Genomic DNA, 24,907 nt, shown 5'->3' with positions numbered 1-24,907 from the left:
GCGGAATGGAGTGATGATCTTATTGGTTCAACATGCACGAGTAGTGCTAATCCCCGCTTACTTGGCATCCACACTAAGCCACTAAAGAAAACAGTTGGTCGCCTAACCCGTGCTCCTCACTTAAAGCCAGAGACTAACGCTAGCAGAAAGTAACCAATTTCTTTTTGTGACTTTCGAATATTGACGTTTTGCACTGCTGGAAAACAACAACCATGTGCGGAATCAGTGCCTTGCTTTCACTTGAAGGCCGCCCCGTATCTTCGACGGAGAAACACCTCGCATCTCTTGATGATCAGCTCAGTGAGAGTTTAGACACGATTCAACATCGTGGACCCGATGCGCGGGGTCAATGGGTTAGTGAAGATGGTAAAGTTTGTAAGTGCTTTATTCATTCACAGAACGATTAAGATGTTGAACCTCCTCAGATCTCGGACACGTCCGGCTCTCCATCGTTGACCTGAGCCCACGGGGTAATCAGCCATTTCACGACAATATAGACGATGTACACGCAGTCGTGAATGGTGAATTATACGATGATGAACACTATCGAAAACTACTTGGTGACGAATACGATTTTCAAAGTCTAAGCGACTGCGAGGTCGTGCTGGCTCTTTATCGCCACTATGGTCTATCTTTCCTGTCGCATCTTCGGGGTGAATTTGCGCTCATCTTATGGGATGCCCGTCGAAAGGTATTCATTGCTGCGCGAGACCGGTTTGGAGTCAAGTCGCTCTATTACACCATTGTCAACGGCCAGCTTCTCGTTGCAACTGAGATGAAATGCTTCCTTCCATTTGGGTGGAAACCCGAGTGGGATGTTCAAAGTCTCAGAGAGTGTGGCTGGATGTTTGGTGCTGGAACGATGTTCAAGGGGGTCCATTCGGTCTGTTTCGTCCATTGAATTTTTCGGCTGTTCTAATGCGTTGAGCAGATCTCTCCTGGGCATTATTTAATAAGCAGGGGCTTTAAACCCATTCAAGATGTTGTCTACTGGGATGCTGAGTATCCAGATAAGGTGAGTTAAGAGCTTCATCTCCCCTCGTGTATACCCACAGCCTCTGAGCAGTCATTTCAGAGGAACCCCGACACTAGATCCGAAGCGGAGATGGTAGATAATGTACGGGATCGCCTTATGGAAGCCATTAAGATTCGTCTTCGCGCTGATGTACCATTGGGAATTTATCTCAGTGGCGGAATCGACTCCTCTGCGGTGGCTGGCATGGTCGCTCACCTAGTCAAGGAAGAGGGTGCTAGATTGGGAAACGACAATAGCCATCTTTTGTCACGGATCAAATGCTTCACGGTGCGGTTTGATAAAGACAGCGGAGCAGATGAGTCCGGTATCGGCGTTCCCATCCCTGGCTTCTCGGATTGCGTGACTAACAGTCAGCAGATATTGCACAGCGCACGGCTGAATGGCTGGGTGTCGACTTCCATCCAGTACACATTACCGAGGATGTTATTGTTTCAAAATTTGAGGATACAATCTGGCACAGTGAAACCCCCCTGCCGGACACAAATGGCATTGGGAGGCTTGCCATGGCCGAGGTTGCCAAGTCCCATGGAATGAAAGTCATTCTAACAGGTTCATATCTTCGATTCCATACATACCATTGTCATCCTAATAGTTTATGAAAACAGGAGAGGGTTCCGATGAGCATTTTGGAGGGTATGCAGAACTGAGGCACGATTTCATGCTTGAAACCGACCCCTCATGGCCCGACTCGCTATCGGAGACAGCACTTGCAGAACTAGCACAAAAGCAGAAAATGACACTTCCAACAGCAGCCGACTTTCTGAACATAAAGAGAACACCCGTGTCAACGCAGAGAATGCTCAACCATACTTCAATTCTAACAGTGCTATCGTCACTCGGTCGCCTACCTTTTGCTGAATGGACGAACAAATTTGCCACCACTTTTCCCGAGACTGCGCAGGTAGAAAGTCTGAATGGACAGGTTCGGGAAGCTATTATGAACCGTTGGCACCCCCTTCATACTGCAGAATATGTCTTTACGAAAGGCTTTTTCTCCAACTTGTTACTTCGGTATCTTGGTGATAATATCGACATGGTCCACCACGTTGAGACAAGACCTCCATTTCTAGATCACCACTTCACCGAGTACGCAAATGGTCTACCACCTAGTCTGAAGATCAAATGCTCATCGAAGGATGGATCTACAACGGAGAAATACATCTTACGAGAGGCAGTGCGCCCCTTCATCACTGATGAGATCTATACACGGACGAAAAAGCCGTATCTCGGACCAACAAAGTTCCCAGAGAATGGGCCACTGCACCAATTGTTCCTCCGGCTGACTTCTCGGGAGAATATAGACGCTTTGGGGTTCGTGGACTGGGAAGGAGCACGAGAGCATATCCGAAGAGCGTTTGAAGAAAAGGATATGATATCTTTCCGAGCTGCTTTTGCTATTAGTCAATTTGTGGTCCTTTCTCGGAAATTCGGGGTTGCCCGAGCTATCGCCTGATTTTTTTGGCCTGATTCTGGCTGAATTTCTCTGGGCCAATACGACTCGTTTGACTCACGGTTTTTTTCGAGAGGATTGGTGGGAGAACCGTCTGAATTCTTAGACTAAGACAGTCAATTGGCTCACTTTGTCTTATTGCAAGCTCAAAATCAGGCCAAATCCGATATTACCAAGCATACGAGCTTCTGACCCCATCCCTCAGAATTAAAGATAAATCGTCAAGGACTCAAAAATGACTGTCAATAAGTAGAGTTTTGTATCTGTAAAAATATGGGTACATTTTATCTGATGTTTTGCTACCACTATCGCCGGTTCTTTGCACGGCCCTCTGGATTCGATGTGTGATCTTGTTGAGGTTGTCGTTTCTCGATCGAATGTGAGCTACTAGCGGCGCCTTTTACTTCCATTGCATATTTCTTGCCCAAGTACATCCCCGAAGCGATGCATCCAGCGCAACATATGCCCCTAGTAGCGCCGAGACTCAGCGATGTTCCTTGCGTATATACGCTGGTTCCACAGCTGACACAAGCGCCGGCGAAAACTCCTTCGGTTTCCATTTTGTAGGAATGCCGCCTAAACACTAATCAGTTAAGATCACTGTGAAGTACTGGCGAAAGTACGTACGAAAGTATTGATATTGGGTTTAAGAGCACGCAGCAAGACAATATCAAGAAGCAAGTTATTGAAAATGGTGAGGATAAACGAAACTGCATAAATATCATAGACGGGGTGGATTGAGTAGGAAATCAGATGTGTGGAGTAAGGAAAAAGAGTCGACAAGACCACTGATTTTTCATAGTCCGGGGCGTAGGAATTACTTGTAAGGCAACTCGCATAATAACATGAGAACCCAAGATCTCATTGGATGGTATAACATGATTGGGCACCTATTTAGACACGTACGATATGCAGTCAGAATCCTAGCGGCTGATTTTTGAGACACGTATGGTGATGGTGTGAGACTTGAATTTCCCATTGGACAGTATGATAAGCTTGCTTACATATACATGCAATCAAGCAACCAGTCATATGCGACGCAGCAATATATGTGCTTCCCTTGAATTGACTTGAAAAGTCTAATGCGCAGAATCTGAGGAACACAAATCTTGAACGGTTGTTGAAGTCTACGACACACACCGGATAGGAGGCTCAGATAACATGGAAGAAAGAGATGTTCATCCCACGTATGGAGATGGGTTTTTTCCCGTAGTTGTCCTCCTCTTATTACGGGCATATTGCGGTCGCCCACTCGCCCTGATCATTTATGAGGAGATTATAGCACTCATCACTAGTCTTGATGATACCGTACACGCTCACAGAGCGATCGCTCGTCCGCTAACGTTCCTTATAGACGAAATATAGAGCCACCATTAGCAAGTGGGTTGAGAGGAGTTTTAATTCGACTCATGGCCAGGGATCTTGGCTTGAAATACGACGTTTTGCCAATAATGTATGAGCCTCTCTTCAAGTTCTTCATCAAGTGTGTCCCATTATGGTATAGAAAGTGAGGAAGTGAGAGAAATGTAAGGGAAACGTGAAAGTAAATCATAAGGAGGAAGGGAATGAGGAAGATATAGTAGTGATAAGGGCTAATATAGAAAGTGGCATTGAATTACTAGTTTTGAGCATAGGAATAATAAGCACCGAAAATCGATTCTTCCCTAAGGAAAATTTGCAGAGTACTATGATATTAACAAAATGCTCTCGGCGACTTTGGACCTCTCAAAGAACAGATCATAGCTGGAAAACTTGCGTTGGCAGGCGAATTGCAAGGGATGCATTCCGCAACAGAGTCGCCGTTCCGTATCGAAGGACTTTGATCTCATGCATCGGGTCGAACCTTGATGGCTCTGGAAAGCAAACAGAACCAAAGCCTTGCCAAGCCTCGCCTGCCTCCATGCTGATGTCAACTGGCACCAGTTCCTTAACGGACGGACTATGACCCGAGATCACAGAGGGGATAACTCGTAAATTCAACCCTTTCATCGTTGTCTCGACTGTACCTTATACTTTCTGCTCAGGCTGGAAACCAACTTGAACAATCTTTTGGCCAACTGGTCTCTCCATATAGGCATGAACAACCGGCGATCCGGTTTTTAATGTCAACGCCACGTTTCCTAACTTCTTGGGGAAGCCGAATTGCTCGCGGCCGCACAATATTGGTGAGTCATTGTCTAGGATGAGGGAAAGGAAGAAATCAAATGCGTCGCCATTATATTTGACTTTGACAGAGTGAACATACTCATTGTATGGACCAAATGAGGACATTGTGTGCTGCAAAAGCATTACTGATACCTCTGGCTCGTTTTCGAGCTCTAGCATGTCGGGCACAAGATGGCGCACACATTGCACAGACGTTTGGTAGGTAACAGTGAGAACAGTTTCACTTGTGTAGTCGCTGCCATTCATAGGATATGCAGGAGCATACTGTGGAATGGCTGTGTTGGATACTGAGAGTGAGCCGAATGGCATTTTGGAGTACTAGAACCGGCAGTTAGATACTCTGTCATAGCAAATGTTTCCGCGACAGGATATAAACAATAAATGTTACTTTGGCATGGTAGTGAGAATCATACCTTGTAGGGACTATCTTCGTGTGTTGCGAGATGTATTCTGACTAGAGTGCTCGTGTCTCGATCGACCCCATCGATGGGGTCCATGCCGATTTAAGGCTACAGAATGATGTCATACGATATGCGAAGGTCGAGCCAAATTGCAAACCCATGGAAATGTAGATACGAGACAAACATAAGGTGACTCCGGTCAGATGGACTCATATTGTGATGATGTAGATTCTAGACAATCAAGTGAACTCTGATATGGCAGTTGTATCCGGTATCCAATGATTCACCATGACAGTGGATCAGCTGGCTTTGCAGCTCCACACGACGAAAACTCACGATATACCAGCAGTAATTTTGATGCTGAATGAAGCAAGGTGTCAGTGCAGGCAAGGTGAGTAATGTCTTATCTTTTCTCACCGCTTTTATGCTACCAGAGAGCCCCACCAAAGCCCTTTCCAAAGCAAAAGTAGTGGATCTTCCGAAATCTGATCGGGATTGCATAATTAAGACATCTGATCACTGAGGTATCTGGTCAACCAAGGTAACAGATGCTGATCTGAGATCTGCAGAAATACATAGATGATTTGATAGAAGAAAAGAGGGAGAGATTGGAAGTCGAGGGGACGGGGATTGCGTTGTTTGTATTGTTTGTACCGGTTTCAATAAACGTGATCGCACGTGTAAATTAATGCTAACAGAAATGAAATCTTACTAGGTGATCTCGTGTGATCTTCAGGTGGAAATGAAGCTTGTTGAACAACTAGACTCTGACAGATAGTAAGGCGCCAATGATCGCTCCCTTAGTGCACCTAGAACTCGTTATTCTACACACCACGGTGACTGAGCCTTTCAGTATCCCCGAAGTAAACAAGTATAGGCTACCTTAGTAGCAGACGCTATTGATATGCTGACCCATGGTCCACCCCTAACTCATCTAAGCTTATTCTATAAGGCTTGCTGAAAATGATTTGGCGTGTTCAAGTCTCATAATATTGTGACATTGTTGAACCGCGGGCTTTAGTTTTGACAGCATTCCACAGAACACCCGATAATTGTATGATCCAGTGTTGATGACGACAAAATCCACACATTTCCTTCTGAGGCCTGAAGAACAAGCGGAGCATCGGCCATTTATCGGACTAGACCTTACTCGGTCCGGGATCGACGATGCCGATCTTGAGAGTTTCCGAATGTAACAGTGGACTCCTTGAGACATTTCCTGGAGAACAGCAGGCCATTCATTCGCCAATTATCCTCGGAGTTTTACATGTGCTAAGCACTCGCCCCTCAATTCCCTTCGGAGTCCGCTGGCTGGTGATCTGAAGTAATGAAGTAATTTCCTGGTGCATCACAAACCACAGTGATCGTCAGGCCACGGACCAATCACAGCCGCGAATCCCCATCTCGCCCCGTGGGGCAAGATGTGGGCTTGGAGGACATGATCATAGGAGGCTAGGCATATAAGGAGGTAGCAGATCCTGCGAATTGGATCATCTCACATTTCCTCGCATCACAGACTTCACCATGCTAACTGCAAATCTTCTGACACTTGCCCTACTGGCACCAGGAGCTCTCTCGTCAGCCCTACACCCTACGCGTCGCCAGTCCAGCCTGAGTAACTATATCCAATCAGAATCGTCTATCGCTCTCCAAGGTGTGCTCGACAATATTGGTGCCAATGGGTCGAAAGTTACGGGCGCCTCATCTGGTATTGTGGTTGCATCCCCATCCAAAGTGAACCCTGATTGTGAGTTCCCGGAAAAAGGAAACATAAATTATTGGGAGCTAACGATTGCTAGACTTTTACACTTGGACCCGCGATGCAGCTCTGACCTTGAAGGTCCTCGTTGACAGATTCGTTGCGGGGGATAGCTCGTTGGAATCTATCATTCAGCAGTATATCTCTGCTCAGGCCAAATTGCAAATCGTCTCCAACCCTTCGGGCGATTTGTCTGATGGCTCAGGACTTGGCGAGCCCAAATTCAACGTGGACATCACAGCATTTACCGGCGACTGGGGGCGTCCTCAGCGCGATGGGCCAGCGCTGCGAGCGACCGCTTTGATTGCATATGGTAATCATCTGATCTCGGCTGGACAGGAGTCCGTCGTCACGTCAAACATCTGGCCAATTGTGCAGAACGACCTCAATTACGTTGCGCAGTACTGGAACCAAACTGGATTTGATCTCTGGGAGGAGATTCAAGGTTCCTCCTTCTTCACCATCGCCGCGCAGCATCGGGCCTTAGTGGAAGGAAGTGCGTTTGCCCAGTCGCTGGGTCAATCATGCACCGGGTGTGATTCGCAAGCTCCCCAAATTCTATGCTTTCTCCAGGACTTCTGGAATGGCACTTCTGTCATCTCGAACCTGGCGAACGACGGACGCTCGGGCCTGGATGCGAATTCCCTAATCAGCTCCATCCAGACGTTCGACCCTGAAGCTGCATGTGATGACACGACCTTCCAGCCGTGTTCTGCACGCGCTTTGTCCAATCACAAGTTGGTTGTTGACTCTTTCAGATCGATTTATTCCGTCAACAGCGGTAAATCTGCCGGTAGTGCGGTCGCTATTGGACGCTATGCGGAGGATACTTACCAGGGCGGGAACCCTTGGTATCTGGCCACTCTGGCTGCCGCTGAGCAATTGTATGACGCGTTATATCAGTGGAATAAGCAAGGCTCGCTGGCTGTCACTCAGACCAACCTCCCATTCTTCCAGGCCCTCGTCTCTTCCGCTGCCACTGGGGATTACTCCAGCTCTTCATCCACTTACTCCTCGCTCACTAGCGCGGTCAGAACCTACGCAGACGGATTTATGTCTATCGTGCAGCAGTACACGCCCAGCAATGGATCATTAGCAGAGCAGTTCACCAGAGATAACGGTGTCCCTACCTCTGCCGGAGATCTCACTTGGTCCTACGCCGCGTTCCTCACTGCCGAGGACCGCCGTGCTGGTAATGTGCCGAGTTCCTGGGGCGCTTCTAGTGCGAACCAAGTACCTTCGCAGTGTCAAGGAAGCTCGGCGACGGGAAGTTACACGACTCCTTCTGTCGGTGCATGGTAAAGGGACTCCCGATTGGGACACATTTCGCGATGTTTATAAATACCCGCAGCCTAACCTTATCCAGACTAGCGTGGATGCGAGGGGAAGCGGCTCTTCTCCGTAGATTTGCAGCCTAAAAACTTCCGGACCCTTAATATCCCCAATCCTTTTTTTCTCTCCTCGTTTTGTCTCAATAATAGCCCAGTCAAAAAGTGATCTCCAAATAGATTGTTCTTCTGACCGATTCTGGTACTGAATTCTAATTGTTATTCTTTCTTCGTTCTTATCGGCGGAACCATGGGTCGCATCCACAAGGGCGATCGCCCCGACGCGGCATCTTCACATTCGCTACATTCCATCGAAGATGACCTCCCACCCCCTTACACTGACGAACCTGACTTCATTCCTCCCATTTCAACCTCTAACCCCGCTCCGGGCGTTGCTCCTCTTCCACTTCACCTTCGACTGGTGGACTCCGCATACATTCTTCCTGACTCCAACATCAAGGCCGATGACAAGCGCGCCATCTCCATTGCGCCGAGCTTCTCGCGCAACAGCGATGAGCTCTTCTACGCTATTCGCCGGCAGATGAAACTGCCCCCGCGACCACTACTTTGGATCAAGGGCTCACACACCGAATCAAATAACGATAAGAAGCAGAAGGGAAGCAACAGCGTTACCGACTTTGAATTCAAGCTTGATCTTGCCGAGACCATGCTGAGTGGGTGGGAGGCGGACACACGAGGACCCTGGAAATGGACGGAGGAAGAAGTGCTCAATGACGAGGATTATAAGCCTGCTTTCCGCGGTGGAAGAATCAAGTCACGCACTTATAAGGCGCCGTGTTGTCCGCGTCCTCGTGGCGAGGACAGCGATGCCCTTCTCGCCTCAGATGCAGGCATTGGTGCCGATGGCTCTGATGAGCAACCCGCCACATCAAATGAGGCTAATTTGAAATTATGGTGTGAACGGTTTTGCAATGATCCGTCCCCTGTTAAATCGTATGTTTCCCTTTCGGTATCCTAGGAACCTGTTGACTAACCACATCTTGTTAGATTTACTCTCCATCGCCAAATTTCAGGCTTCGATTGGAAAGCGATGCGCAATGTCCTTGCTTCACATATTCGCTCCCTCAATTACCTCGGCTCGGTCGATTTCTCTTTCACTATAGCTCAGCAATCGGTCACTATCTACTCTCCCCATTGGATCAACCGCCTACGTGCGAACCGCTACATCTGGTGGGTTTTCGTTATTCTCCAGCTGTGGATTATCACATGGCCAATCATCTGGTTCCTTGAGAAGCGTTACGAGCTGGTTCATACACGTTGGCATTCTTCGATCTCCCTTGATCCTCACTCTGGATTGGTTAAGGATTACGCTCGCGGTCGGGACGAAGCCACTTTGGGAGAATTTTGGGGACCTGCTGTCAAACGAATGGCGTGGAGTCAAAGATGTGGACAAGGAAATACTCTAACCAGGATGGACGCGGAAAGGGTCCAGGGATTGGATACCGATCAGCTTCTTGGTATCCAGCGCGGCGATTCCGAGGCAGAGCGTGAGAGACGGGAGCGAGTCAACAGAGGCGATGCTGGGTTCGTTGACCATATGGTGGGACTTGTCCGGGGAGTTGGAGAAGTCGGACAAAGTTGGAGATTGACGGCGGGATGGGGTGCCAATTCTTAAGTGCCAGTACAGCAAAATTTCATTCCAGTTCTACCTCTACATCGGTTTTCAAGGATCAAATCTTAGATTCTTTCGTCGGGAATAAAAACACATGAATTGCTTCAACGATTGAGCTGCGATTACATAGCGATGAGGCTTTTGCTCCTCCATTGAGTTGTCTATTGTTAGTCAATCTTGCCGTCTATAGTATCAAGTCCAGGTAACTCACGATCCGAGGTTCGAAATCAATAGTACCCCCAAAGCAATATTCTATTGTGCAACCGACGCGCCACAAGGGAAATTATCCATGGCTAGAGACCAGATCCGGGTCTATGAATATTCCGCCCCGTGTTCCAATCGCGATTCTCCTATTGGCGATCAAACCAGGGTCTTCTGTCCGAGACTCAATTTAGGGGCGTTATCCAAGTGGGGCAGGCAGCGGTGATGATTCGAGCTCCATAGGCAGCAGCGGCATAAGCTAACCGTTTACAGTAGCCGATGGGCGCCACCAGAAAGATGCCTGGAAATGCTTGTCGCTGCCTAGGTCTTACTTTTGAACCATTAAAGTTTGGTTCTTCTAAATGAGTAGTATATAAGCGATGTGATCTCCCTCCTTATACTATCCACAATCCAATATTCAAACAAGCACTCACCATGGCGAAACGATCAATGGAGTCTGACTCTGTCTCGAGTCCACCGAAACGTCGGGTCCAGCCTGTACCCACGGAGAAAAGGCCCTTCGAGATTGTCAATCTGAAAGATGGCGATGTGCTACACCAAACATGTGTGGTGATTGACGGTACCTGCCATGAATTCGACTACGCCGAGGAAACCAATTTCGTGTCTGTTTCGTCAGCTGATATGCTTAATCAATCACATCCTGTGAACCACTGGCCCTTGAACAGAGGACAGTGGAAGGCACTGGTGATGCTGGCTCCAGGAAGCAACAAGATTCTTTTCGAATTGCATCATGCCGGAGGAGTCTCGGACTCTCTGGAGATCACCGTGAACTACATTCCTTTGCTGCAACTTCCACCCCTTCACCTGGCCATTCTCGTTGCTAAGGACTCGCCTCTCCTTATTGACTGTCCACCCGCCAAATACGGTGGGATCTCGACCGCGCATAGCAGTCTCGACGCGGCCATTGCCAAGCTGCGCATGTCGGCGTACATGTGGCAAGCTGTTACGGCCGAAGACTTCCGTCAAAAGGGGCTGGGTAGACGCTCATTCCGCCTGGAAGAGGAATGGATGTCTAATACGACCTTGCAAATGGCTCATCAAACAACACCTGGAGATCAGAGCCGCATGGCTGCTGTTGCAAAGGTCCATATTATCCGATCTGACAAGACTGTCGCGGAGATCAGAGATGCCGAGGTTGCGCAGCAGAATTCTCGTGGTCGGAATCGAGATGCCCTTCATGCATACTTTGAAGCAGCTCTGGTTGAAGCAGGCGGTCCCTTCGAGTCAAGATGCCGCCCTGTTGTCGCGGGACTGATTCTGGATTCTCACTACTCCACGGAAAGATCTATGATCATGGGCCATGCGGCGCTGGGCTGCCATAAGTCTGATGGAATCTCCCTGGGAGTCTTTGGTAGCCACCTTACTTACTCTTGGCCTCGCTTCTTGGAAGAAGTCCCCGCCTGTCTGACCGACATGACGCTTACCGGAGATACTGTCGGTAACGATAATAACGAATGCGACACTATGCGCGGTGCCTGTTTTGTCGGCCAGGGCGCCTTCCTTCACGAGGTCGGCCACGCATTTGGCGCTGATCACACGACTGGTATCATGGCGAGAGGTTACAGCAAATCCTGGGCGATGAATATTATTGAGCACAAGACAAACGATAAGATGGTCAATGACTCGAAGTGGGATCTTCGCGATGTTCTCCAGTTCAAGCTCCTTCCGCACTTTGCACTCCCTGGTGACATGCCTGTTTCAAAGGGCTTCAGGAACGCTGTCGTGAACATTCAGCTTGACATTGATCTTGACAAGGTGGAGGAAATGACTGACGGCGAGGAACCTCGCGATGAGATCATCAAGATCTCTTGCTCGGCAGGTCTTGCACAAGTGAAGATTCAGAATGGCAAGGAGGAGCAAGTCCGATTCGCTGATTCCGACTGGACTGGCCAATGCACTGCAATTCTCATCAACACCAGCGTTGAAGAATTCGACCGGAACGAGCCGTTGAAGATCTTTGCTCTTGGAATGAACGGTAAAGAACGAACTGTCGCCGATGCATGGAAGCTGTTGAAAGAAAACCCATACATCCTGATCCCCGGCAGCAACATGGTCCTTCGGAAACAATCTGTCCGAACCGAGCCTTTCGGGAGTGAGACCAGTGACGATGAGTTTGTTCAATGGGCTATGCTTCTTAAGCACCGCGGCACAGATGGTCAGTTGCACCGAGCCACAGCGATCGATCTCCGAGTTGGATGTACCATGGACGGAGCGGTCGTGCATTATGCTGATGGGCGGCACGAGAATTGCGGCCCTGCCCGTAACCGGCATGGTGGGCCACACCACTTTGGAGGACATGCGTCTGAGAAACATGACCTCCCTGAAGGGCAAACCATCACCAAAGTGCGGCTTCGCACGCAGAGCAGGAATTGGGGTGGTAGTTTGTCGGGAATTCGCATGACTCTGAGTAATGGGGCTCAATGGGGTTGCTTGCACGATGATCAAGGCGGTGATAGCTATGACAGTGACGAAGAAGATGAGGGAGAGGGAGATGATGGATCGAGCGTCATCGCACTTGAACCAAATGACGATGAGGTTATTGTAGGGTTCTATGGACAAAGTTTCTCGGACTCTGGGTTCACATCTGAGTTTGGAATCTTGACGGCTCCTAAGGGGGTAGAACTGCCTGATGTGGTCTACGATATGCCGGAGCTGACTAATGTTTGATTTGACTGAACTGCTTATATATGATAATTCAATTGATGGGAACTTTTCGTCATACATGATATGAAGCTGAGAACGAATTACGAATATCATTTGTACTCTTATCTTAGTAACGAGACCGGGCATATAATCAATTGTATTGCGGCCTCCCTTTGCCCACGATAGGATGGTTGAACAATTTAACTAGGCATGATGCGGTATACCCCTTCTTCGCAATCTCTGATACATCGCCACTCCAATCCAATGAAGCACAAGTACGACCGCAGTTTGTCAAGAAGGCCAATTTGCGTTTTGGTAGATTTTCGAGTGCCCTTCCCTTGTAGGCAGAGGTAAGAGTTGAGATCTTGAACTAGCAAGGATATATACCCTGCAACTTACTTTCAACAATTTGGGGCCAGTGAGCCAAAGGAGATTGGGAGCACCGAAAATCGGCTTTACAGTCTTTACTACAACACGATCTACTCTGTCGGCCATTTGCAGGAGGGCAAAATAGTAAGACAAGTGTGAGTATTCTAATTTCATGTATGTTCTTGTCTAACAATTATCAGGGCCTCTGACGATATGTACGACCTCATCGACGAACATGACCCATGTCCAGATAAAGAGTCGCTAAGGATTGGAAAGTCGCAAATATCCTCTCTTTCTGTCGAGCGGGACCCACAATGCTGCATAAGGGCTTTCATGTGCAGAATTCTACGACGATACCACTCACTGTGTTCCTTCGATCAAATTGCGACTTCTAATAAGTTCGAACCAAAATATTTGAACATGATGCTATAACTCAAACTTAGAGCAAATCACCATTATTCGCCAATGATAGTCGGCCACGAAATTCATATAAGCCGATCAATTCCCAAAAGAGGCTATCAGTTGAACACATCATTAGGGTTATTAGGCAAGGTGCAGTTTTCTAAATTTGGAGCAGTGATGTTATCGAGTACATGACAAGGTACCTTCTGATTCACACTGTGCTACCCTGGAGACCGGTATGTATATCAGTATTTTGTCTGAATTATGATTACCGCGCTATGCTGATTCTGCTTAGTGAAGGTGAGATGTTGGACTATCTTTGTGGTGAGTAATCACTCTACATTTCCAATGCTCGTGACATTCATGAGCATCACGTTCACTTGCCGTAGCTTGTGTATTAGGGCTGCTACTGTTTACGTGCAAGAAACCAGTGACAAGTGAATAAAGCCCAAATTTCAATTCAAATACCATGTACTTGTAATGCAACCGAACTATTGCGAATCCACGTAGACGTTGTAGCCAGGGACTGGATATGCACAGACTGAGTGATTCAATTGGATTTAAAAGGCCGGAGACAATCCTTTATCATTCACCTATACCCCTGTAGAGCTGACGCGTCTCCTGGGCTGAGCGTGCTATGCCTTTTACATTGGTTCTGTTCCCGCTACTGGGCGGGTCTAGTTCAAGCGGTCCTTGATAGGGAATAGGGTCGCAATGGAGGTGATGGTTTGTACATTAGCGCTGCCTTAGGGCATTACAAGGCGCAATTGCCCCCAATCATCTGATATCATATTCGCCGAGGCTGTACCGAGGCCAAGAAGTGGAGGAGTTGGGGGCCGTTCCATGGCCTCCCGAGATCCAAAACGTTAGCGCTTAATGCGCAGGTGCGCTAATCAGATCGTGTGCTAGTTGCAACCGTTCAGCTCGTTATGTCCCAGCATAAACGTACTAGACTTGTTTTCTGCTTAAAAGCCCCTTCGGTTCACCAAAATAATTTCTGTTTCCCACGTCTAATCTCACTTTGCCATTCCTATCCATAATCCAATCAGTACAAAGTCAACAATTGAAGCTCAAAATGTCGAATTCGACAGTTCCAAAAGACAAACAAGCCTCTTCTCGTGATACTGAGGCTGAAACTCAGTTGGATGCATCCGTATCTACCCATGATGGAGATGAAGAAGAAAGCGCAGAGAGCCCTACACCCGAGCCTGACGATGAGTCTGATGAGGAAGTGCTGAGAAGTATCGGCAGCGTTAAAGGCGAAGAGCTGCTCGCATTCTTTGACGAAGTCCGAAATGCCTATCAAATCGACACAAGCAGCCTATCACTGCCCCAGGTAAGTCCCAACACCAATTTCACCCAGCCAATGGTGTATACGACACTAAAAGAAATAAGCTGGTTGCTGTTGGTGGCACTAGCTGCGGCAAATCTTCTCTTTTGCAGGCTCTCACTAAGCTTCCATTCCCGGTGGATAATGGCATCTGCACACTCTTTGCCACTGAAACCACGATTCATCGATGTGATCCTTCCAAGGACCCGCATTACACCATCACTATTCATTCAAAGGGGGTCGGAGCTCCCTTCTTGCCCCGCAAATACTCCAATGAATCCTGGCAAAATGTTTCTCATCATCTCAAAAAAGATTTGGAGGATGTATTTGCAAAGCAGCATGCGCAATATGAAACACCAGGAGGGCTTGATGGAAATGCAGGGCGTGGTCGACTCCATGAGCAGGTCATGAGGGTCAATGTTTACAAGCATGACCAGGCCCACTTTAGTGTGGTTGATATTCCTGGACTTATCAGTGGTAAGCTGACAGCACCCCTGGTTGGTGACCCTAATTTTTGACTCTCGCACCTACAGGTGGCTCTAGGGCGGATCAGGAGTTATCTGAGAGTCTTGCACGTCAGTATATGAAAAACCCTCATGCGATTGTCCTGTAAGTTTGTCTTATTGATGAGTTATCACAATCTACTGACAATCTACTGACTTCTCCAGGGCGGTGATGCCTGCCGTCGACAATATCCTTAACCAAGCCGTTCTTCGTCTCGCAATGGAGGAAGGAGCAATGAGCAGGACTATCGGAGTTGTTACTAAATGTGACATGTTGCAAAAGAACGATGAGCCAAAGGTAAACTTTCGATCTTGGCCGAGCATCTTACATACTTTCTAACTGGAACTTCAGACTATTGAGCTCCTCAAAAATCAAAAGCCCGACTACAAACTCGACCTCGGATGGTTCGCTGTCCGCAATCGAACAACTGAAGAAGTTGAAAATGGCTTGACATACAGAGAGCGCGATGACAAGGAGCATCGACTCTTTAGCCAGAGACCATGGTCGAGCCTAAACGGTTTCGTGGGCATCGATAATCTGAACGAACGCCTGGCCGATACACTATACAAGCATGTCAAAAAGAGCTTTCCTCGTGTTCAGAAAGACATCATCAGAAAGCTAAGAGAAGCCAAAGAAGATTTGGATATGCTTGGTCCTTCGAGGGATAGCGAGAAAATGCAGTCGCTTTATCTCGATGACATTCAAAGGCAGTACAAGGACTTGGCTCAAAGACTGCTCGCCGGAATATACAAGGAGAATTGCCCACTTGAAGATCCCTCAAGATTGAGGAACCATTTGGGAAATTTGCACGAGGAATTCCGGAGAAATATTGAGCAGCATGGGATGGAAATCGAATACCCGTCACATGAGGGAGCTGCAAATCGGATAGCAGGATTGAAACCCGATTCCCCAGACTGGGAAGCCGATATCATGGCAAAAGATGATATGTTCTCCTGGATTCTGCGAGTATGGAATGAAAATCGCGGCGATGGTCTATCGCACAAACCCCCGCCCTATTTGGACGAGCTTCTTTGGAAAACCCAGATCCAATCCTGGGGGAAGTTTGCAAACGAGTACTTCCACAAAGCCTTGGAGCTGATTCAAGCGTTTTCGGATACATTGCTGGAGGATGTATGTCCCGACAGCTTAATTCGTGGAAAGATCTGTCAATATTTGGAAGGCCTGAAGATAAAAGCTACTGTCCGTGGAAAGCAGGAGCTTGGCATGATCGTGAGTGAAGTGGGTATTATGAAGAGCTGCCACCAAGGCTACAAGGAACAATTGGAAACTGTGCAACAGGGATTAAATGTGATACTGAAAGATTTTGGAGACAACAAGCTGCGACACGTCTTTGCGACATTTCTGAATCTCTCCGAGTTCCAACAGATGGCACAATGGCGATTTATCGATAATTTGATCATCCAGGTTGTCGAGCGTCACCTTTTGGGAGCTTCTGGACTGGTCTTCTGTTTCAACACGGAATGGGTTCGAAACCTCTCCAAAGACCAACTCGATTATCTTGTTGGAGAGGACGAGAGGCGAAAGGAAAGGCGTGCGAACCTAGAAACTCAGATTCGGGATCTGGGAGAGATTCTTAGGCAAGCGGAGGCTCTTCAAACCAAGCGATAGAGCCGGAATTCCATTTCCGCTACGAAAGTACTTATTGAAAATCGAGGTTAAAAATATTCTATACGTCTTGATATCATCATTACCAAGGTCCATAGACTAGCTGTAGACTGAAAATTTCACTATAAGCTACGGCTCATCCCTATGGTCCCAAAGTGACCCCGAGGCCGTATTGTGTTATAGTTTTCATAGATGATATCTATCGTCCAATGTCTCTTCCAATACATTCTACTCTCCAGTCTACCTACAAGCCTTCACCGTGCCACTATTCCTGACCTAACCCTCATCTACATCTGAATCGGTCAAGTCCAAGCCGTTCGTAAAACGAATCCAACTTTTGTGCGATGAGCTCACCAAGAACTCGAAGACGGCAAACATTTATTTTTCCAGTGCCTCGACCACTTTATGTGCTAAATCTGAATCTTAAAAGCTCGCAGAAAAGGAACGCTATCTCAGAAAGGTACTGCATCACGAGCGTTGCATTTGGTCGCTCACTGACGATCGTGATACTTGATATGCTATACTCATCAATGCGTCAGGATCCCCTGATCACCTGGTCAACCATATGCTAGCCAGTCCTTCCCATAACAGCCAGCTCTGGATTATTCAAGTTTCCTTCATTTGTTCGGATTCTGACTCTTCAGCAGATGATATACCATCCTCAGAGAGTTCATCGGAGCTCCAACCCCATTTCCTTTCCTCATCGTCTGGTTTGCTTGTTTGATATTCCCTCGATGTCCGCATGAATCTTTCACTCCGCCTTCTGTGCTCCGGCTCACCTTCTTTCCATGTCCTAAATAGCTTTTCAATTTCCTTTGGCCACAAAGTTTGATTCAAACTGATCCTCCAATCTGAACACTCAAGCTGTAGATTCCGGAGCCCGATCTGGGTGGCGTTTTGTGCGGTGTATTTGCCGGTGGTGGATACCTGATATAGATAGCGAACAATTTCCCGGTCCCGTCGGACGGAATGGAAGCGTAGCATGTCTAAGCTATCAACTCCATAGGACCATCTTCTTCGTTGAAATATCTGGCGGAGTTCCTGTTTGTTGATAAATTGTCCTTTGATGCATGTCATGACGAAGTCCCATTCTTGGTCTTTGATCGCCTGCTGGATGAGTTCAAGATGGATCATCTCGTCGCGAATGAGAGCTCGGGATTCTTTGCAATGTTCACTGTCTTTTACAGGGTCTTTGATTGACATTAGCATGCGGGATCTTAGTTTAAGTTGGTCAAGATCACCCAATTCAAGGGCATGCTCAAGCAATAGTGTCATTAGCGGATAATCTTTGTGAGCTTGGGCGATAGATAAAGGCGACATCCCTCTGTTGTTTTTTCTGCAGATGCTGGCGCCATTGGCAAGAAGTTTTTCGCAAATGTTCGTGCGGGTATATTGGTTGATCAGAGGATGCTCGCGGCCTATTTGACACCCTATCAGGAGAGGCGTATTGCTCTTGGCGTCCAAGGCATCCACTTTGAACCCGTAGGCCAGCATAACATCAACTAAATCCGCCCGGCAAGCCGCTGTCGCCTTGTGAAGAGCTACTTGGACATCTTTATGGTCCAGAAAATAAGGATTGTCGACACTCTGCCCTGATCCAAAGGCCTTGTACAAGTAAAGCTTCAGCGCAGCGGGCTCCCCATTGTCGGCGGCAAAGTGTAATGCTTTTACCCTTTTCTTCCATGATAGTTCACTGAGCGGGGTGTGGATTTGGAAGTTGTTCAGCACGCTGGCGTTGGGCCAAGCAAGAGCCATATGGAAAGGTGACGAACCCCTCTTGTCTTCAATAAACGGGTTCGCACCGTTTTCAAATAGTAAGGAAACCAAATCAGATCTACCTGTGTCCATTGCGACGAGGAGCGGAGTGCGACCGTAGGTGTTTTTCACGTTGACGTTGACATCCGCCTTTATAAGCCTTTCTACCATCGACAGAGACTTTTTTTGAACGGCGCAATGCAAGGGAGTCCCAATTTCGTTTTTCATGAGGTTCAAATTGGCACCGGCATCAACAAGTGCGTAGAAAACTTCTTCCGTGCCCTGGATTGCGGCTGTATGGGTAGGAGTATACCCCCGTCGGTCCTGATGATTAATATCGGCGCCCTTTTGCAGTAAGATGCTGACCATACTCGCAATTCGACAGAAGAACAAAGGGGTCTGTCCGCTACTATCTAGTTCACGGCATGTGCAGCCATTCTCGAGAAGGAACTCTAGGATATGAGTTGATGTACCCATGGCTGCGGTGTGTATTGACTTCGCTGAGGAACTGTCTGGTCTGTTGATTGCGGCTGGATCAAGCTTGAGAATTGTTTTCAATATCTGGATCGACTCGTCGGTCTCGCGAAGTGAACCCATTTGGACCGCAAAATTGAGGGGGTATGTAAACATGTTGTTTGTTCCTGGTTGGATAATCCTTCTAGTGACAAGGCCGGGGTAATATTCCAAGATCTGATTCGCAGCTTCAACATCTTCTAGGTCAATTGCCTGCGTGAGGGCATTCCTACCCTCGGGCGAGGACTGGGCCAATGCTTCAACTGGCAAGAGCTGAATGACTTCTCTGAGGCACTTTCTATGGCCATTACCATGCATAGCAAACCGTTCGGCATTGCTCCTGAAGCTCAAAGCACAAGCAATTGGGAATCGACCCAAGGCATTATTGCGGTACATTTGACTTGCAGGACTCAATCGCTCCCCGAATGCTGCATGCCATAGGAGCTTGACAATTTTTGGGAGCTGGTAGGATATAGCAATATGAATAGGTGTCAATGTTGGAGTTGCTTCGCTGTCGACCGCAGCAAAGGCCTCAGCCCTGGGGTTGGCGTTCAATAGCAATAACAATTCCACAGCAGCAACGCTCCCCGCGGCGACCGCAGTAGCAAGTGGGGTACCATGTATTTGAAATGGCCACTGCGGATGAATCGTAATCTTCTGGGCGATAGCATGGTTGAGGGCCCGCTTGAGATCGTCTGTACGATTCTCATTTTGAAGCTGCCGCTGTAATTCAAACAAACTTGTGTCATCCAGACAGAAGAGCCAATGTAGAAGGCAAGAGCTTGAGTCATCACGATAAATGGTGATTCCTTCGTGCAGTAACCGTTTCACAATGTTACCGTGACCGTTACGGCATGCTTGTACTAAAAGACACTCTCTTGTTGTCATCTCAGTGAGCTTTCTGCCAAGCTTGGGTAACAATAAATTTACGAAATCTATATCGCCCTCTTGAATAGCAATTTCCAAAATATTATGGCGCTCAGGAGAGCGCTTTCGCGTGAGAAAAATGGTCGAAATGTCGTCATGGTCAATGCCAATCAAATTCCCCTCGTCGATAAAGGCATCGCGCAAGCTAGGGTAATCGGCGAAGTCGGTGATATTTTCGCCATTGTGCACAAAGATGGTAGAAGACTTTTTGCTCCATATATTACAAAGGCCTTGGGCGAGACATTCATGATATCTCTTCGGCGAATCAGATGGCTTTCCAGAGAACCCATCAAGGAGCCGAGAACCCAAAATATCGGCCACCAAATGGCCTGAAATCTCAGTCTTATGTAGATACTGACTGGCCTTTGTCAAGTTCATGGATGTTCCAAAAGCGTTCGCATAGCAAAGCATCGTCTGGAATGCAGCAGACCCATTATCCTTCTGGGGATCCGTCTGCTGGGCCAAGGTTTCGAAACTCTGCAAGAGTTGCTGCTGCTGTTCCCAAATGATGTAGGGACCTCCATCTCTGTTGAAAATAGAATACCGGATGTCTCCAGATAAAGTATAAGTGGCAAGCTTTGACTGGAGTGAGAGCCCTCCCGGTGCTTTGTTCCAGAATCCAATAATTGGCAGTCGACTTAGATCCGATATCCGCTTGATGGGATCGACCTCCAGTGCACCAGCTAAAAGAGGTCTCAGGAACCCTTTTTCAAACCCAATTCCTGGAATATTCATGCTTTCCAGAAATTGAATTGATATTGCCTTGAGATGAAAAAGGTCGAAATGACCAAAAGCATTCTGATTGCCTTCGTCAGCTGAGACTTCGTGGGGCTTTGAATTCGCAGGCGATGGTGACACTGTGTATGCGGGAGGGCGCTGAAACGTCAGATCGGTTTTCCAATCACGTTGGAAGTACAGATTTCCATCTGCCAGTATCTCCCACACGCACAAACCAAATGCCCAGATGTCGCATTTAGGAAGTTGCTCAATCGGAATGGGCTGATCTTTCTGGGTAGCCACCTCGGGTGCATTGTATCTGCGATGTTAGCACATTAATCTCGAGACGGAACGGCAGACTCACAATTTGGTACCAAAATACTGTGTTCTTTTTTCGGGCGTTGAGCTCACGAGGATCGAATGTCCGAAATCTGAGACTTTGGCAACTGACATAGACGGGCGGTCCAGCGAAGAGAAAATAACCACGTTGTCAGCTTTCAGGTCGCCGTGCACGATTCCACATCTATGTAAGGCCATTAAACCTGCTGCAACATCCCCCATGAGTATCAATTTGCTCCGAATCGGTTGTGGAGACTCTTTTAAGTATTCCCTTAATGTGCCACCGGTAGCAAATTCCACGGAGAGAAAGGGGGACAGCTGCTGCTTCTCCACGGACCATCCATATCCTAGCAGACTGATAATATTCGGGTGATGCGTAAGTGGTGGATGGCACATGATCAGGACCTCTCGTAGCACAGAATGCAAGCGGCGCTGGAAATGCTGACGTTCGAATTCTGCCTTGAGTTGGATGCGCTTGATGGCGACCACAGACCCTTCGTAGTGGCATTTTGAGACTGCAAAAGTCTCCCCAGCTGCAATGAATTGAAATTCCTCGAGTGCCTCGGCACGGATCCTTTTGAGCTTCAGTTGCTGTACTGTGCGAAGTAGGCTTTCGAGGCTGGTCAGCGCCTCGGCATCGACATTTTCACTGAATCCGAGACCATCGATGGTGGATACTCGGGACCTTGAGATGGAGGTAGACCATGTTCGAACGTCATTTGCTAGAGCATTAGCTGATTGACCTGTAGTCTTGTCAGTTCGGGTAGCATCCTAACTACAAAGGTTAACCGACACTGAACCCAGTCATCGTTGAGAGAGGTTGACATCGTGCTTCTTGGGTAAAGAGGCCCGGTTCTGGAATATTGAAGAAAAACAAGTGAGTGTGTCGTCGATCCTGCCGCCCCGTTCTACGAGGGGCTGTGACTCTGACCATTATGATTGGACATGATTCAGCTGCAAATCCCCGTCACAGCCTTTTCTTGGCAGAGGCTATGTGCAATTCAACTGCATGCATGGAATGTCCAGTTGCCAGTATGCTGATGTGGAAAAACAGAAAAAGTGAAATTCAAATGAAGTGTTCGTTCCAGTATTCTGGGACACTACAAATTCCATTGAGCTTGTATGTCTCAGTTCTTGTCTTGAATCAACGATCTGATGGACCTCATAGAATGCGGCTTGTGAATTATGAAAGAAGATAAGGGGAATTAAGAATGATTGGCAGAAAGGGTTTGCAATTCGAGAATGAGGGGTGGATAATCGAAGTTCGCAATTATCCTAATCCTTCACTGATAGACACGCCTCATAGATTTTATATGAAGCATATACAAACCAATGTGGAAATGCGGGCCACCACAAGTGCGAGGCTGACTTTAATGCAATGCATCATGTCTTAGTCTTATCTTGATCTAGGCACAGTAGCCTATGGAACTGCCAATCTTCATTCACTACACCAGCCATGAAGACCCCAAATAGGAAATCAATGAATGTAAATCTGTACTTTCATAGTTTCTGTGATCTTGACATTTCGCCTTCCCGTCGCATCCACTGTATATTCTCGCCCTTCCACTTTGCCACAGCAAGCTTGATACACCACGACGCGTCGTCTTGGGCATCATCCAAGAAGAAACATCAAAATCTTCCAACTCGTCACTCGTCATGGCAGACCCGATCCCACCTCAGTTCAGAGACAATGAGAGTTGGCTTTGGATTCAAGAAGCCACGGTGGAGATCTATTATCCAGGCACCTCTGTGATAAAGGTTTCCTGGCCAATTGACTCTCTGCAGGATTGTAGGTACCGCGATGATCTGTGGCTCCGGGCCGACTCTATCGATTATTGGACCTTGATGAATCTCCTGGACACGTATGCCGACACCATACCGTGGGATGACAACATTCATGAACTCTGTTGGAGTCCTATCAAGCCCGGTCCCGAAAATGGATATCTTGTTAATCAAAGTCACCATGATGAGGTCCTTATCGACGAGGACAACTTTGCTCTGACCATGGTGGAGGCTATCGATACTTTTTGTGGCTATCGTCCACAGCCTGGTGGACGTCCATACAGAGGGGAAATCTCCATCTACTGCGTTGTCCGCCCCAAAGGGTACTGCAGCATTGATTCTGGTCAGTATCTTTCACTTGCTGAACCCTAGCTTGAGAATATTTCGTTCGAGGGTCCTGACTTTTTGCATCAGTGTCATCTCAGGATGCAGAAGACTTTACTGGCACTGGAACGGTTTGACAAGTCGAGGATGATGGTGATTTTGGGGGTGACATTATGCGTTCGATTACTCTTTGCTTATCAATGCCAGGAAACGGTTGAGTGGAGGAGCAAGAGCAAAGCAGCAAATAGCGGGAAATGATATCGGGAAAAAGTGGGGATTGTTATCGTGTATCTCTTGATCAGACATTTTAAGAGACATCTTTAAGGGGGGAATCGTTAACAAATCCTGATCCATGAACCTCTTGGTTCTTCCTAAAATTTTCCCTATAAATAGCACCTAAGTATTACTCCATTCAGCACAGAATGCCAATTTGCGCCATTTTATCTGGTGCGCGTGGTCTAGACATGAAATCCCGCTAAGTCCGACACGCCCTTCCCACTACATCGGACTTGGCTTACATCTCAGTGAGCAATGCGACTGAATAGACTATAAAACCCAGCTTTTGTCACTTGATATTGTCCCCAGCCCACATACAACCCCCCATTCATCCCTTCCTCACCCCACGATGGCCGATCTCCACTTCCGCATCGCAACACCAGCCGATGCCCCATCCATCCAGCAACTGGTACAGTCCGCGTTCCGCGCGGAAGACAGCCGAAAAGACTGGACTGCAGACATGGCACTGGGCAGAAGTTTTACTATCTCAGTCGAAGATGTGAAGACAACTATCTCCAAACCAGAATGCGCCATTCTTCTAGCCTTCACCAAAGATCATGATCTCGATGTCCTCGTGGCTTCAATCGACATGACCAAGCGCGCCAATGACCATGCACGCCTTTCGATGGTTGCTGTGCATCAGGATTACCAGCAGGCGGGTATTGGGCGGCGGGTCCTTGCTTACGCGGAAGAATACTCGCAACAGGAGTGGGGCGCCACTACATCGGAGTTGAATGCGCTTTCGACGCGACAGGAGCTTATCGCTTGGTATTTGCGTCGTGGGTATCAGAAGACGGGGGAGGAATCGCCTTTTCCCACGGAGAAGTTTCCTCAATTAGCATTGCCGGAGGACATGTGTTTCGTAGAGATGACCAAGCACTTGGCTTGATATGTATATATATCTGCAGATATCCTCGTACATACCACATATCCATGGATATATCTCAGCCAATTTGTCTGCCTTGCTCCCAGAGATACATATATATATATATATGCCACTATTGAATATATTGATTGCAAATTTTAACACTTGAGTGTTTGGAAACTCTGTAACAAGGTTAGATCAGCCTTAAAATGCCAGGGCTTGGATAGATTGGAAGTCATCGCCTGATGCAATACACCTGCATGCAAGCCCTTGCCCCTTCGTCGTGTAGTATGCACTGAGTACCTACTTATCAACCAAGCATATAGGATCTAGACTGGAACGGGTGCCCTTGCATGTGCACACATATAATAGTTGAGATCAGAGTATAGCAGATATGAACATCCATTTGAATACAATCTACAACGCCAGACCGACGAGGAAAAGGAAAGGATCACATTTCGTAACAAGCGCCGGGGGAAGATTTTAGTTTTTTTGTTTTGAAAAAGTAGTTTCCTTTTGCTTTCTCGTTCGTTATTAACA

The 24,907-nt window shown here is 47.6% G+C and overlaps 9 protein-coding genes across 9 annotated transcripts; 7 read left to right on the top strand and 2 right to left on the bottom strand.

The window, feature by feature from the left end:
• Window positions 1–212: 212 nt before the first annotated feature.
• Window positions 213–2,489, top strand: N7503_004756 (asparagine synthetase B family protein; the record flags this gene model as incomplete). Its single annotated transcript, XM_057064303.1, has 6 exons — window positions 213–375; window positions 426–883; window positions 932–1,015; window positions 1,076–1,340; window positions 1,394–1,585; window positions 1,642–2,489. The coding sequence occupies 6 exons, from the start codon at window positions 213–215 to the stop codon at window positions 2,487–2,489; spliced, it is 2,010 nt and encodes a 669-aa protein (XP_056922046.1).
• Window positions 2,490–4,493: 2,004 nt separating this feature from the next.
• N7503_004755 (acetoacetate decarboxylase family protein) lies at window positions 4,494–4,961 on the bottom strand (the record flags this gene model as incomplete). The annotated part of the gene is made up of 1 exon (XM_057064302.1): window positions 4,494–4,961. One exon carries the CDS (start codon window positions 4,959–4,961, stop codon window positions 4,494–4,496), a length of 468 nt encoding a protein of 155 aa, XP_056922045.1.
• A 1,616-nt stretch (window positions 4,962–6,577) lies between these two features.
• N7503_004754 (glycoside hydrolase family 15 protein) lies at window positions 6,578–8,114 on the top strand (the record flags this gene model as incomplete). The annotated part of the gene is made up of 2 exons (XM_057064301.1): window positions 6,578–6,800; window positions 6,853–8,114. 2 exons carry the CDS (start codon window positions 6,578–6,580, stop codon window positions 8,112–8,114), a joined length of 1,485 nt encoding a protein of 494 aa, XP_056922044.1.
• A 276-nt stretch (window positions 8,115–8,390) lies between these two features.
• N7503_004753 (uncharacterized protein) lies at window positions 8,391–9,776 on the top strand (the record flags this gene model as incomplete). Its single annotated transcript, XM_057064300.1, has 2 exons — window positions 8,391–9,094; window positions 9,149–9,776. The coding sequence occupies 2 exons, from the start codon at window positions 8,391–8,393 to the stop codon at window positions 9,774–9,776; spliced, it is 1,332 nt and encodes a 443-aa protein (XP_056922043.1).
• Window positions 9,777–10,409: 633 nt separating this feature from the next.
• Window positions 10,410–12,662, top strand: N7503_004752 (uncharacterized protein; the record flags this gene model as incomplete). Its single annotated transcript, XM_057064299.1, has 1 exon — window positions 10,410–12,662. The coding sequence occupies one exon, from the start codon at window positions 10,410–10,412 to the stop codon at window positions 12,660–12,662; it is 2,253 nt and encodes a 750-aa protein (XP_056922042.1).
• Window positions 12,663–14,484: 1,822 nt separating this feature from the next.
• N7503_004751 (dynamin family protein) lies at window positions 14,485–16,872 on the top strand (the record flags this gene model as incomplete). Its single annotated transcript, XM_057064298.1, has 5 exons — window positions 14,485–14,745; window positions 14,805–15,216; window positions 15,273–15,348; window positions 15,408–15,540; window positions 15,595–16,872. The coding sequence occupies 5 exons, from the start codon at window positions 14,485–14,487 to the stop codon at window positions 16,870–16,872; spliced, it is 2,160 nt and encodes a 719-aa protein (XP_056922041.1).
• A 603-nt stretch (window positions 16,873–17,475) lies between these two features.
• On the bottom strand, window positions 17,476–21,947 carry N7503_004750 (uncharacterized protein; the record flags this gene model as incomplete). The annotated part of the gene is made up of 3 exons (XM_057064297.1): window positions 17,476–21,100; window positions 21,146–21,863; window positions 21,914–21,947. The coding sequence occupies 3 exons, from the start codon at window positions 21,945–21,947 to the stop codon at window positions 17,476–17,478; spliced, it is 4,377 nt and encodes a 1,458-aa protein (XP_056922040.1).
• Window positions 21,948–22,776: 829 nt separating this feature from the next.
• On the top strand, window positions 22,777–23,274 carry N7503_004749 (uncharacterized protein; the record flags this gene model as incomplete). The annotated part of the gene is made up of 1 exon (XM_057064296.1): window positions 22,777–23,274. The coding sequence occupies one exon, from the start codon at window positions 22,777–22,779 to the stop codon at window positions 23,272–23,274; it is 498 nt and encodes a 165-aa protein (XP_056922039.1).
• Window positions 23,275–23,851: 577 nt separating this feature from the next.
• Window positions 23,852–24,391, top strand: N7503_004748 (uncharacterized protein; the record flags this gene model as incomplete). The annotated part of the gene is made up of 1 exon (XM_057064295.1): window positions 23,852–24,391. The coding sequence occupies one exon, from the start codon at window positions 23,852–23,854 to the stop codon at window positions 24,389–24,391; it is 540 nt and encodes a 179-aa protein (XP_056922038.1).
• Window positions 24,392–24,907: the final 516 nt, after the last annotated feature.

The sequence above is a fragment of the Penicillium pulvis genome (genome assembly GCF_028828015.1).
Source record: "Penicillium pulvis strain IBT 33274 chromosome Unknown contig_23_segment0_segment0, whole genome shotgun sequence".
NCBI classification, from domain to species: Eukaryota; Fungi; Ascomycota; class Eurotiomycetes; order Eurotiales; family Aspergillaceae; genus Penicillium; species Penicillium pulvis.
This window is presented reverse-complemented; position numbering and strand designations above follow the sequence as displayed.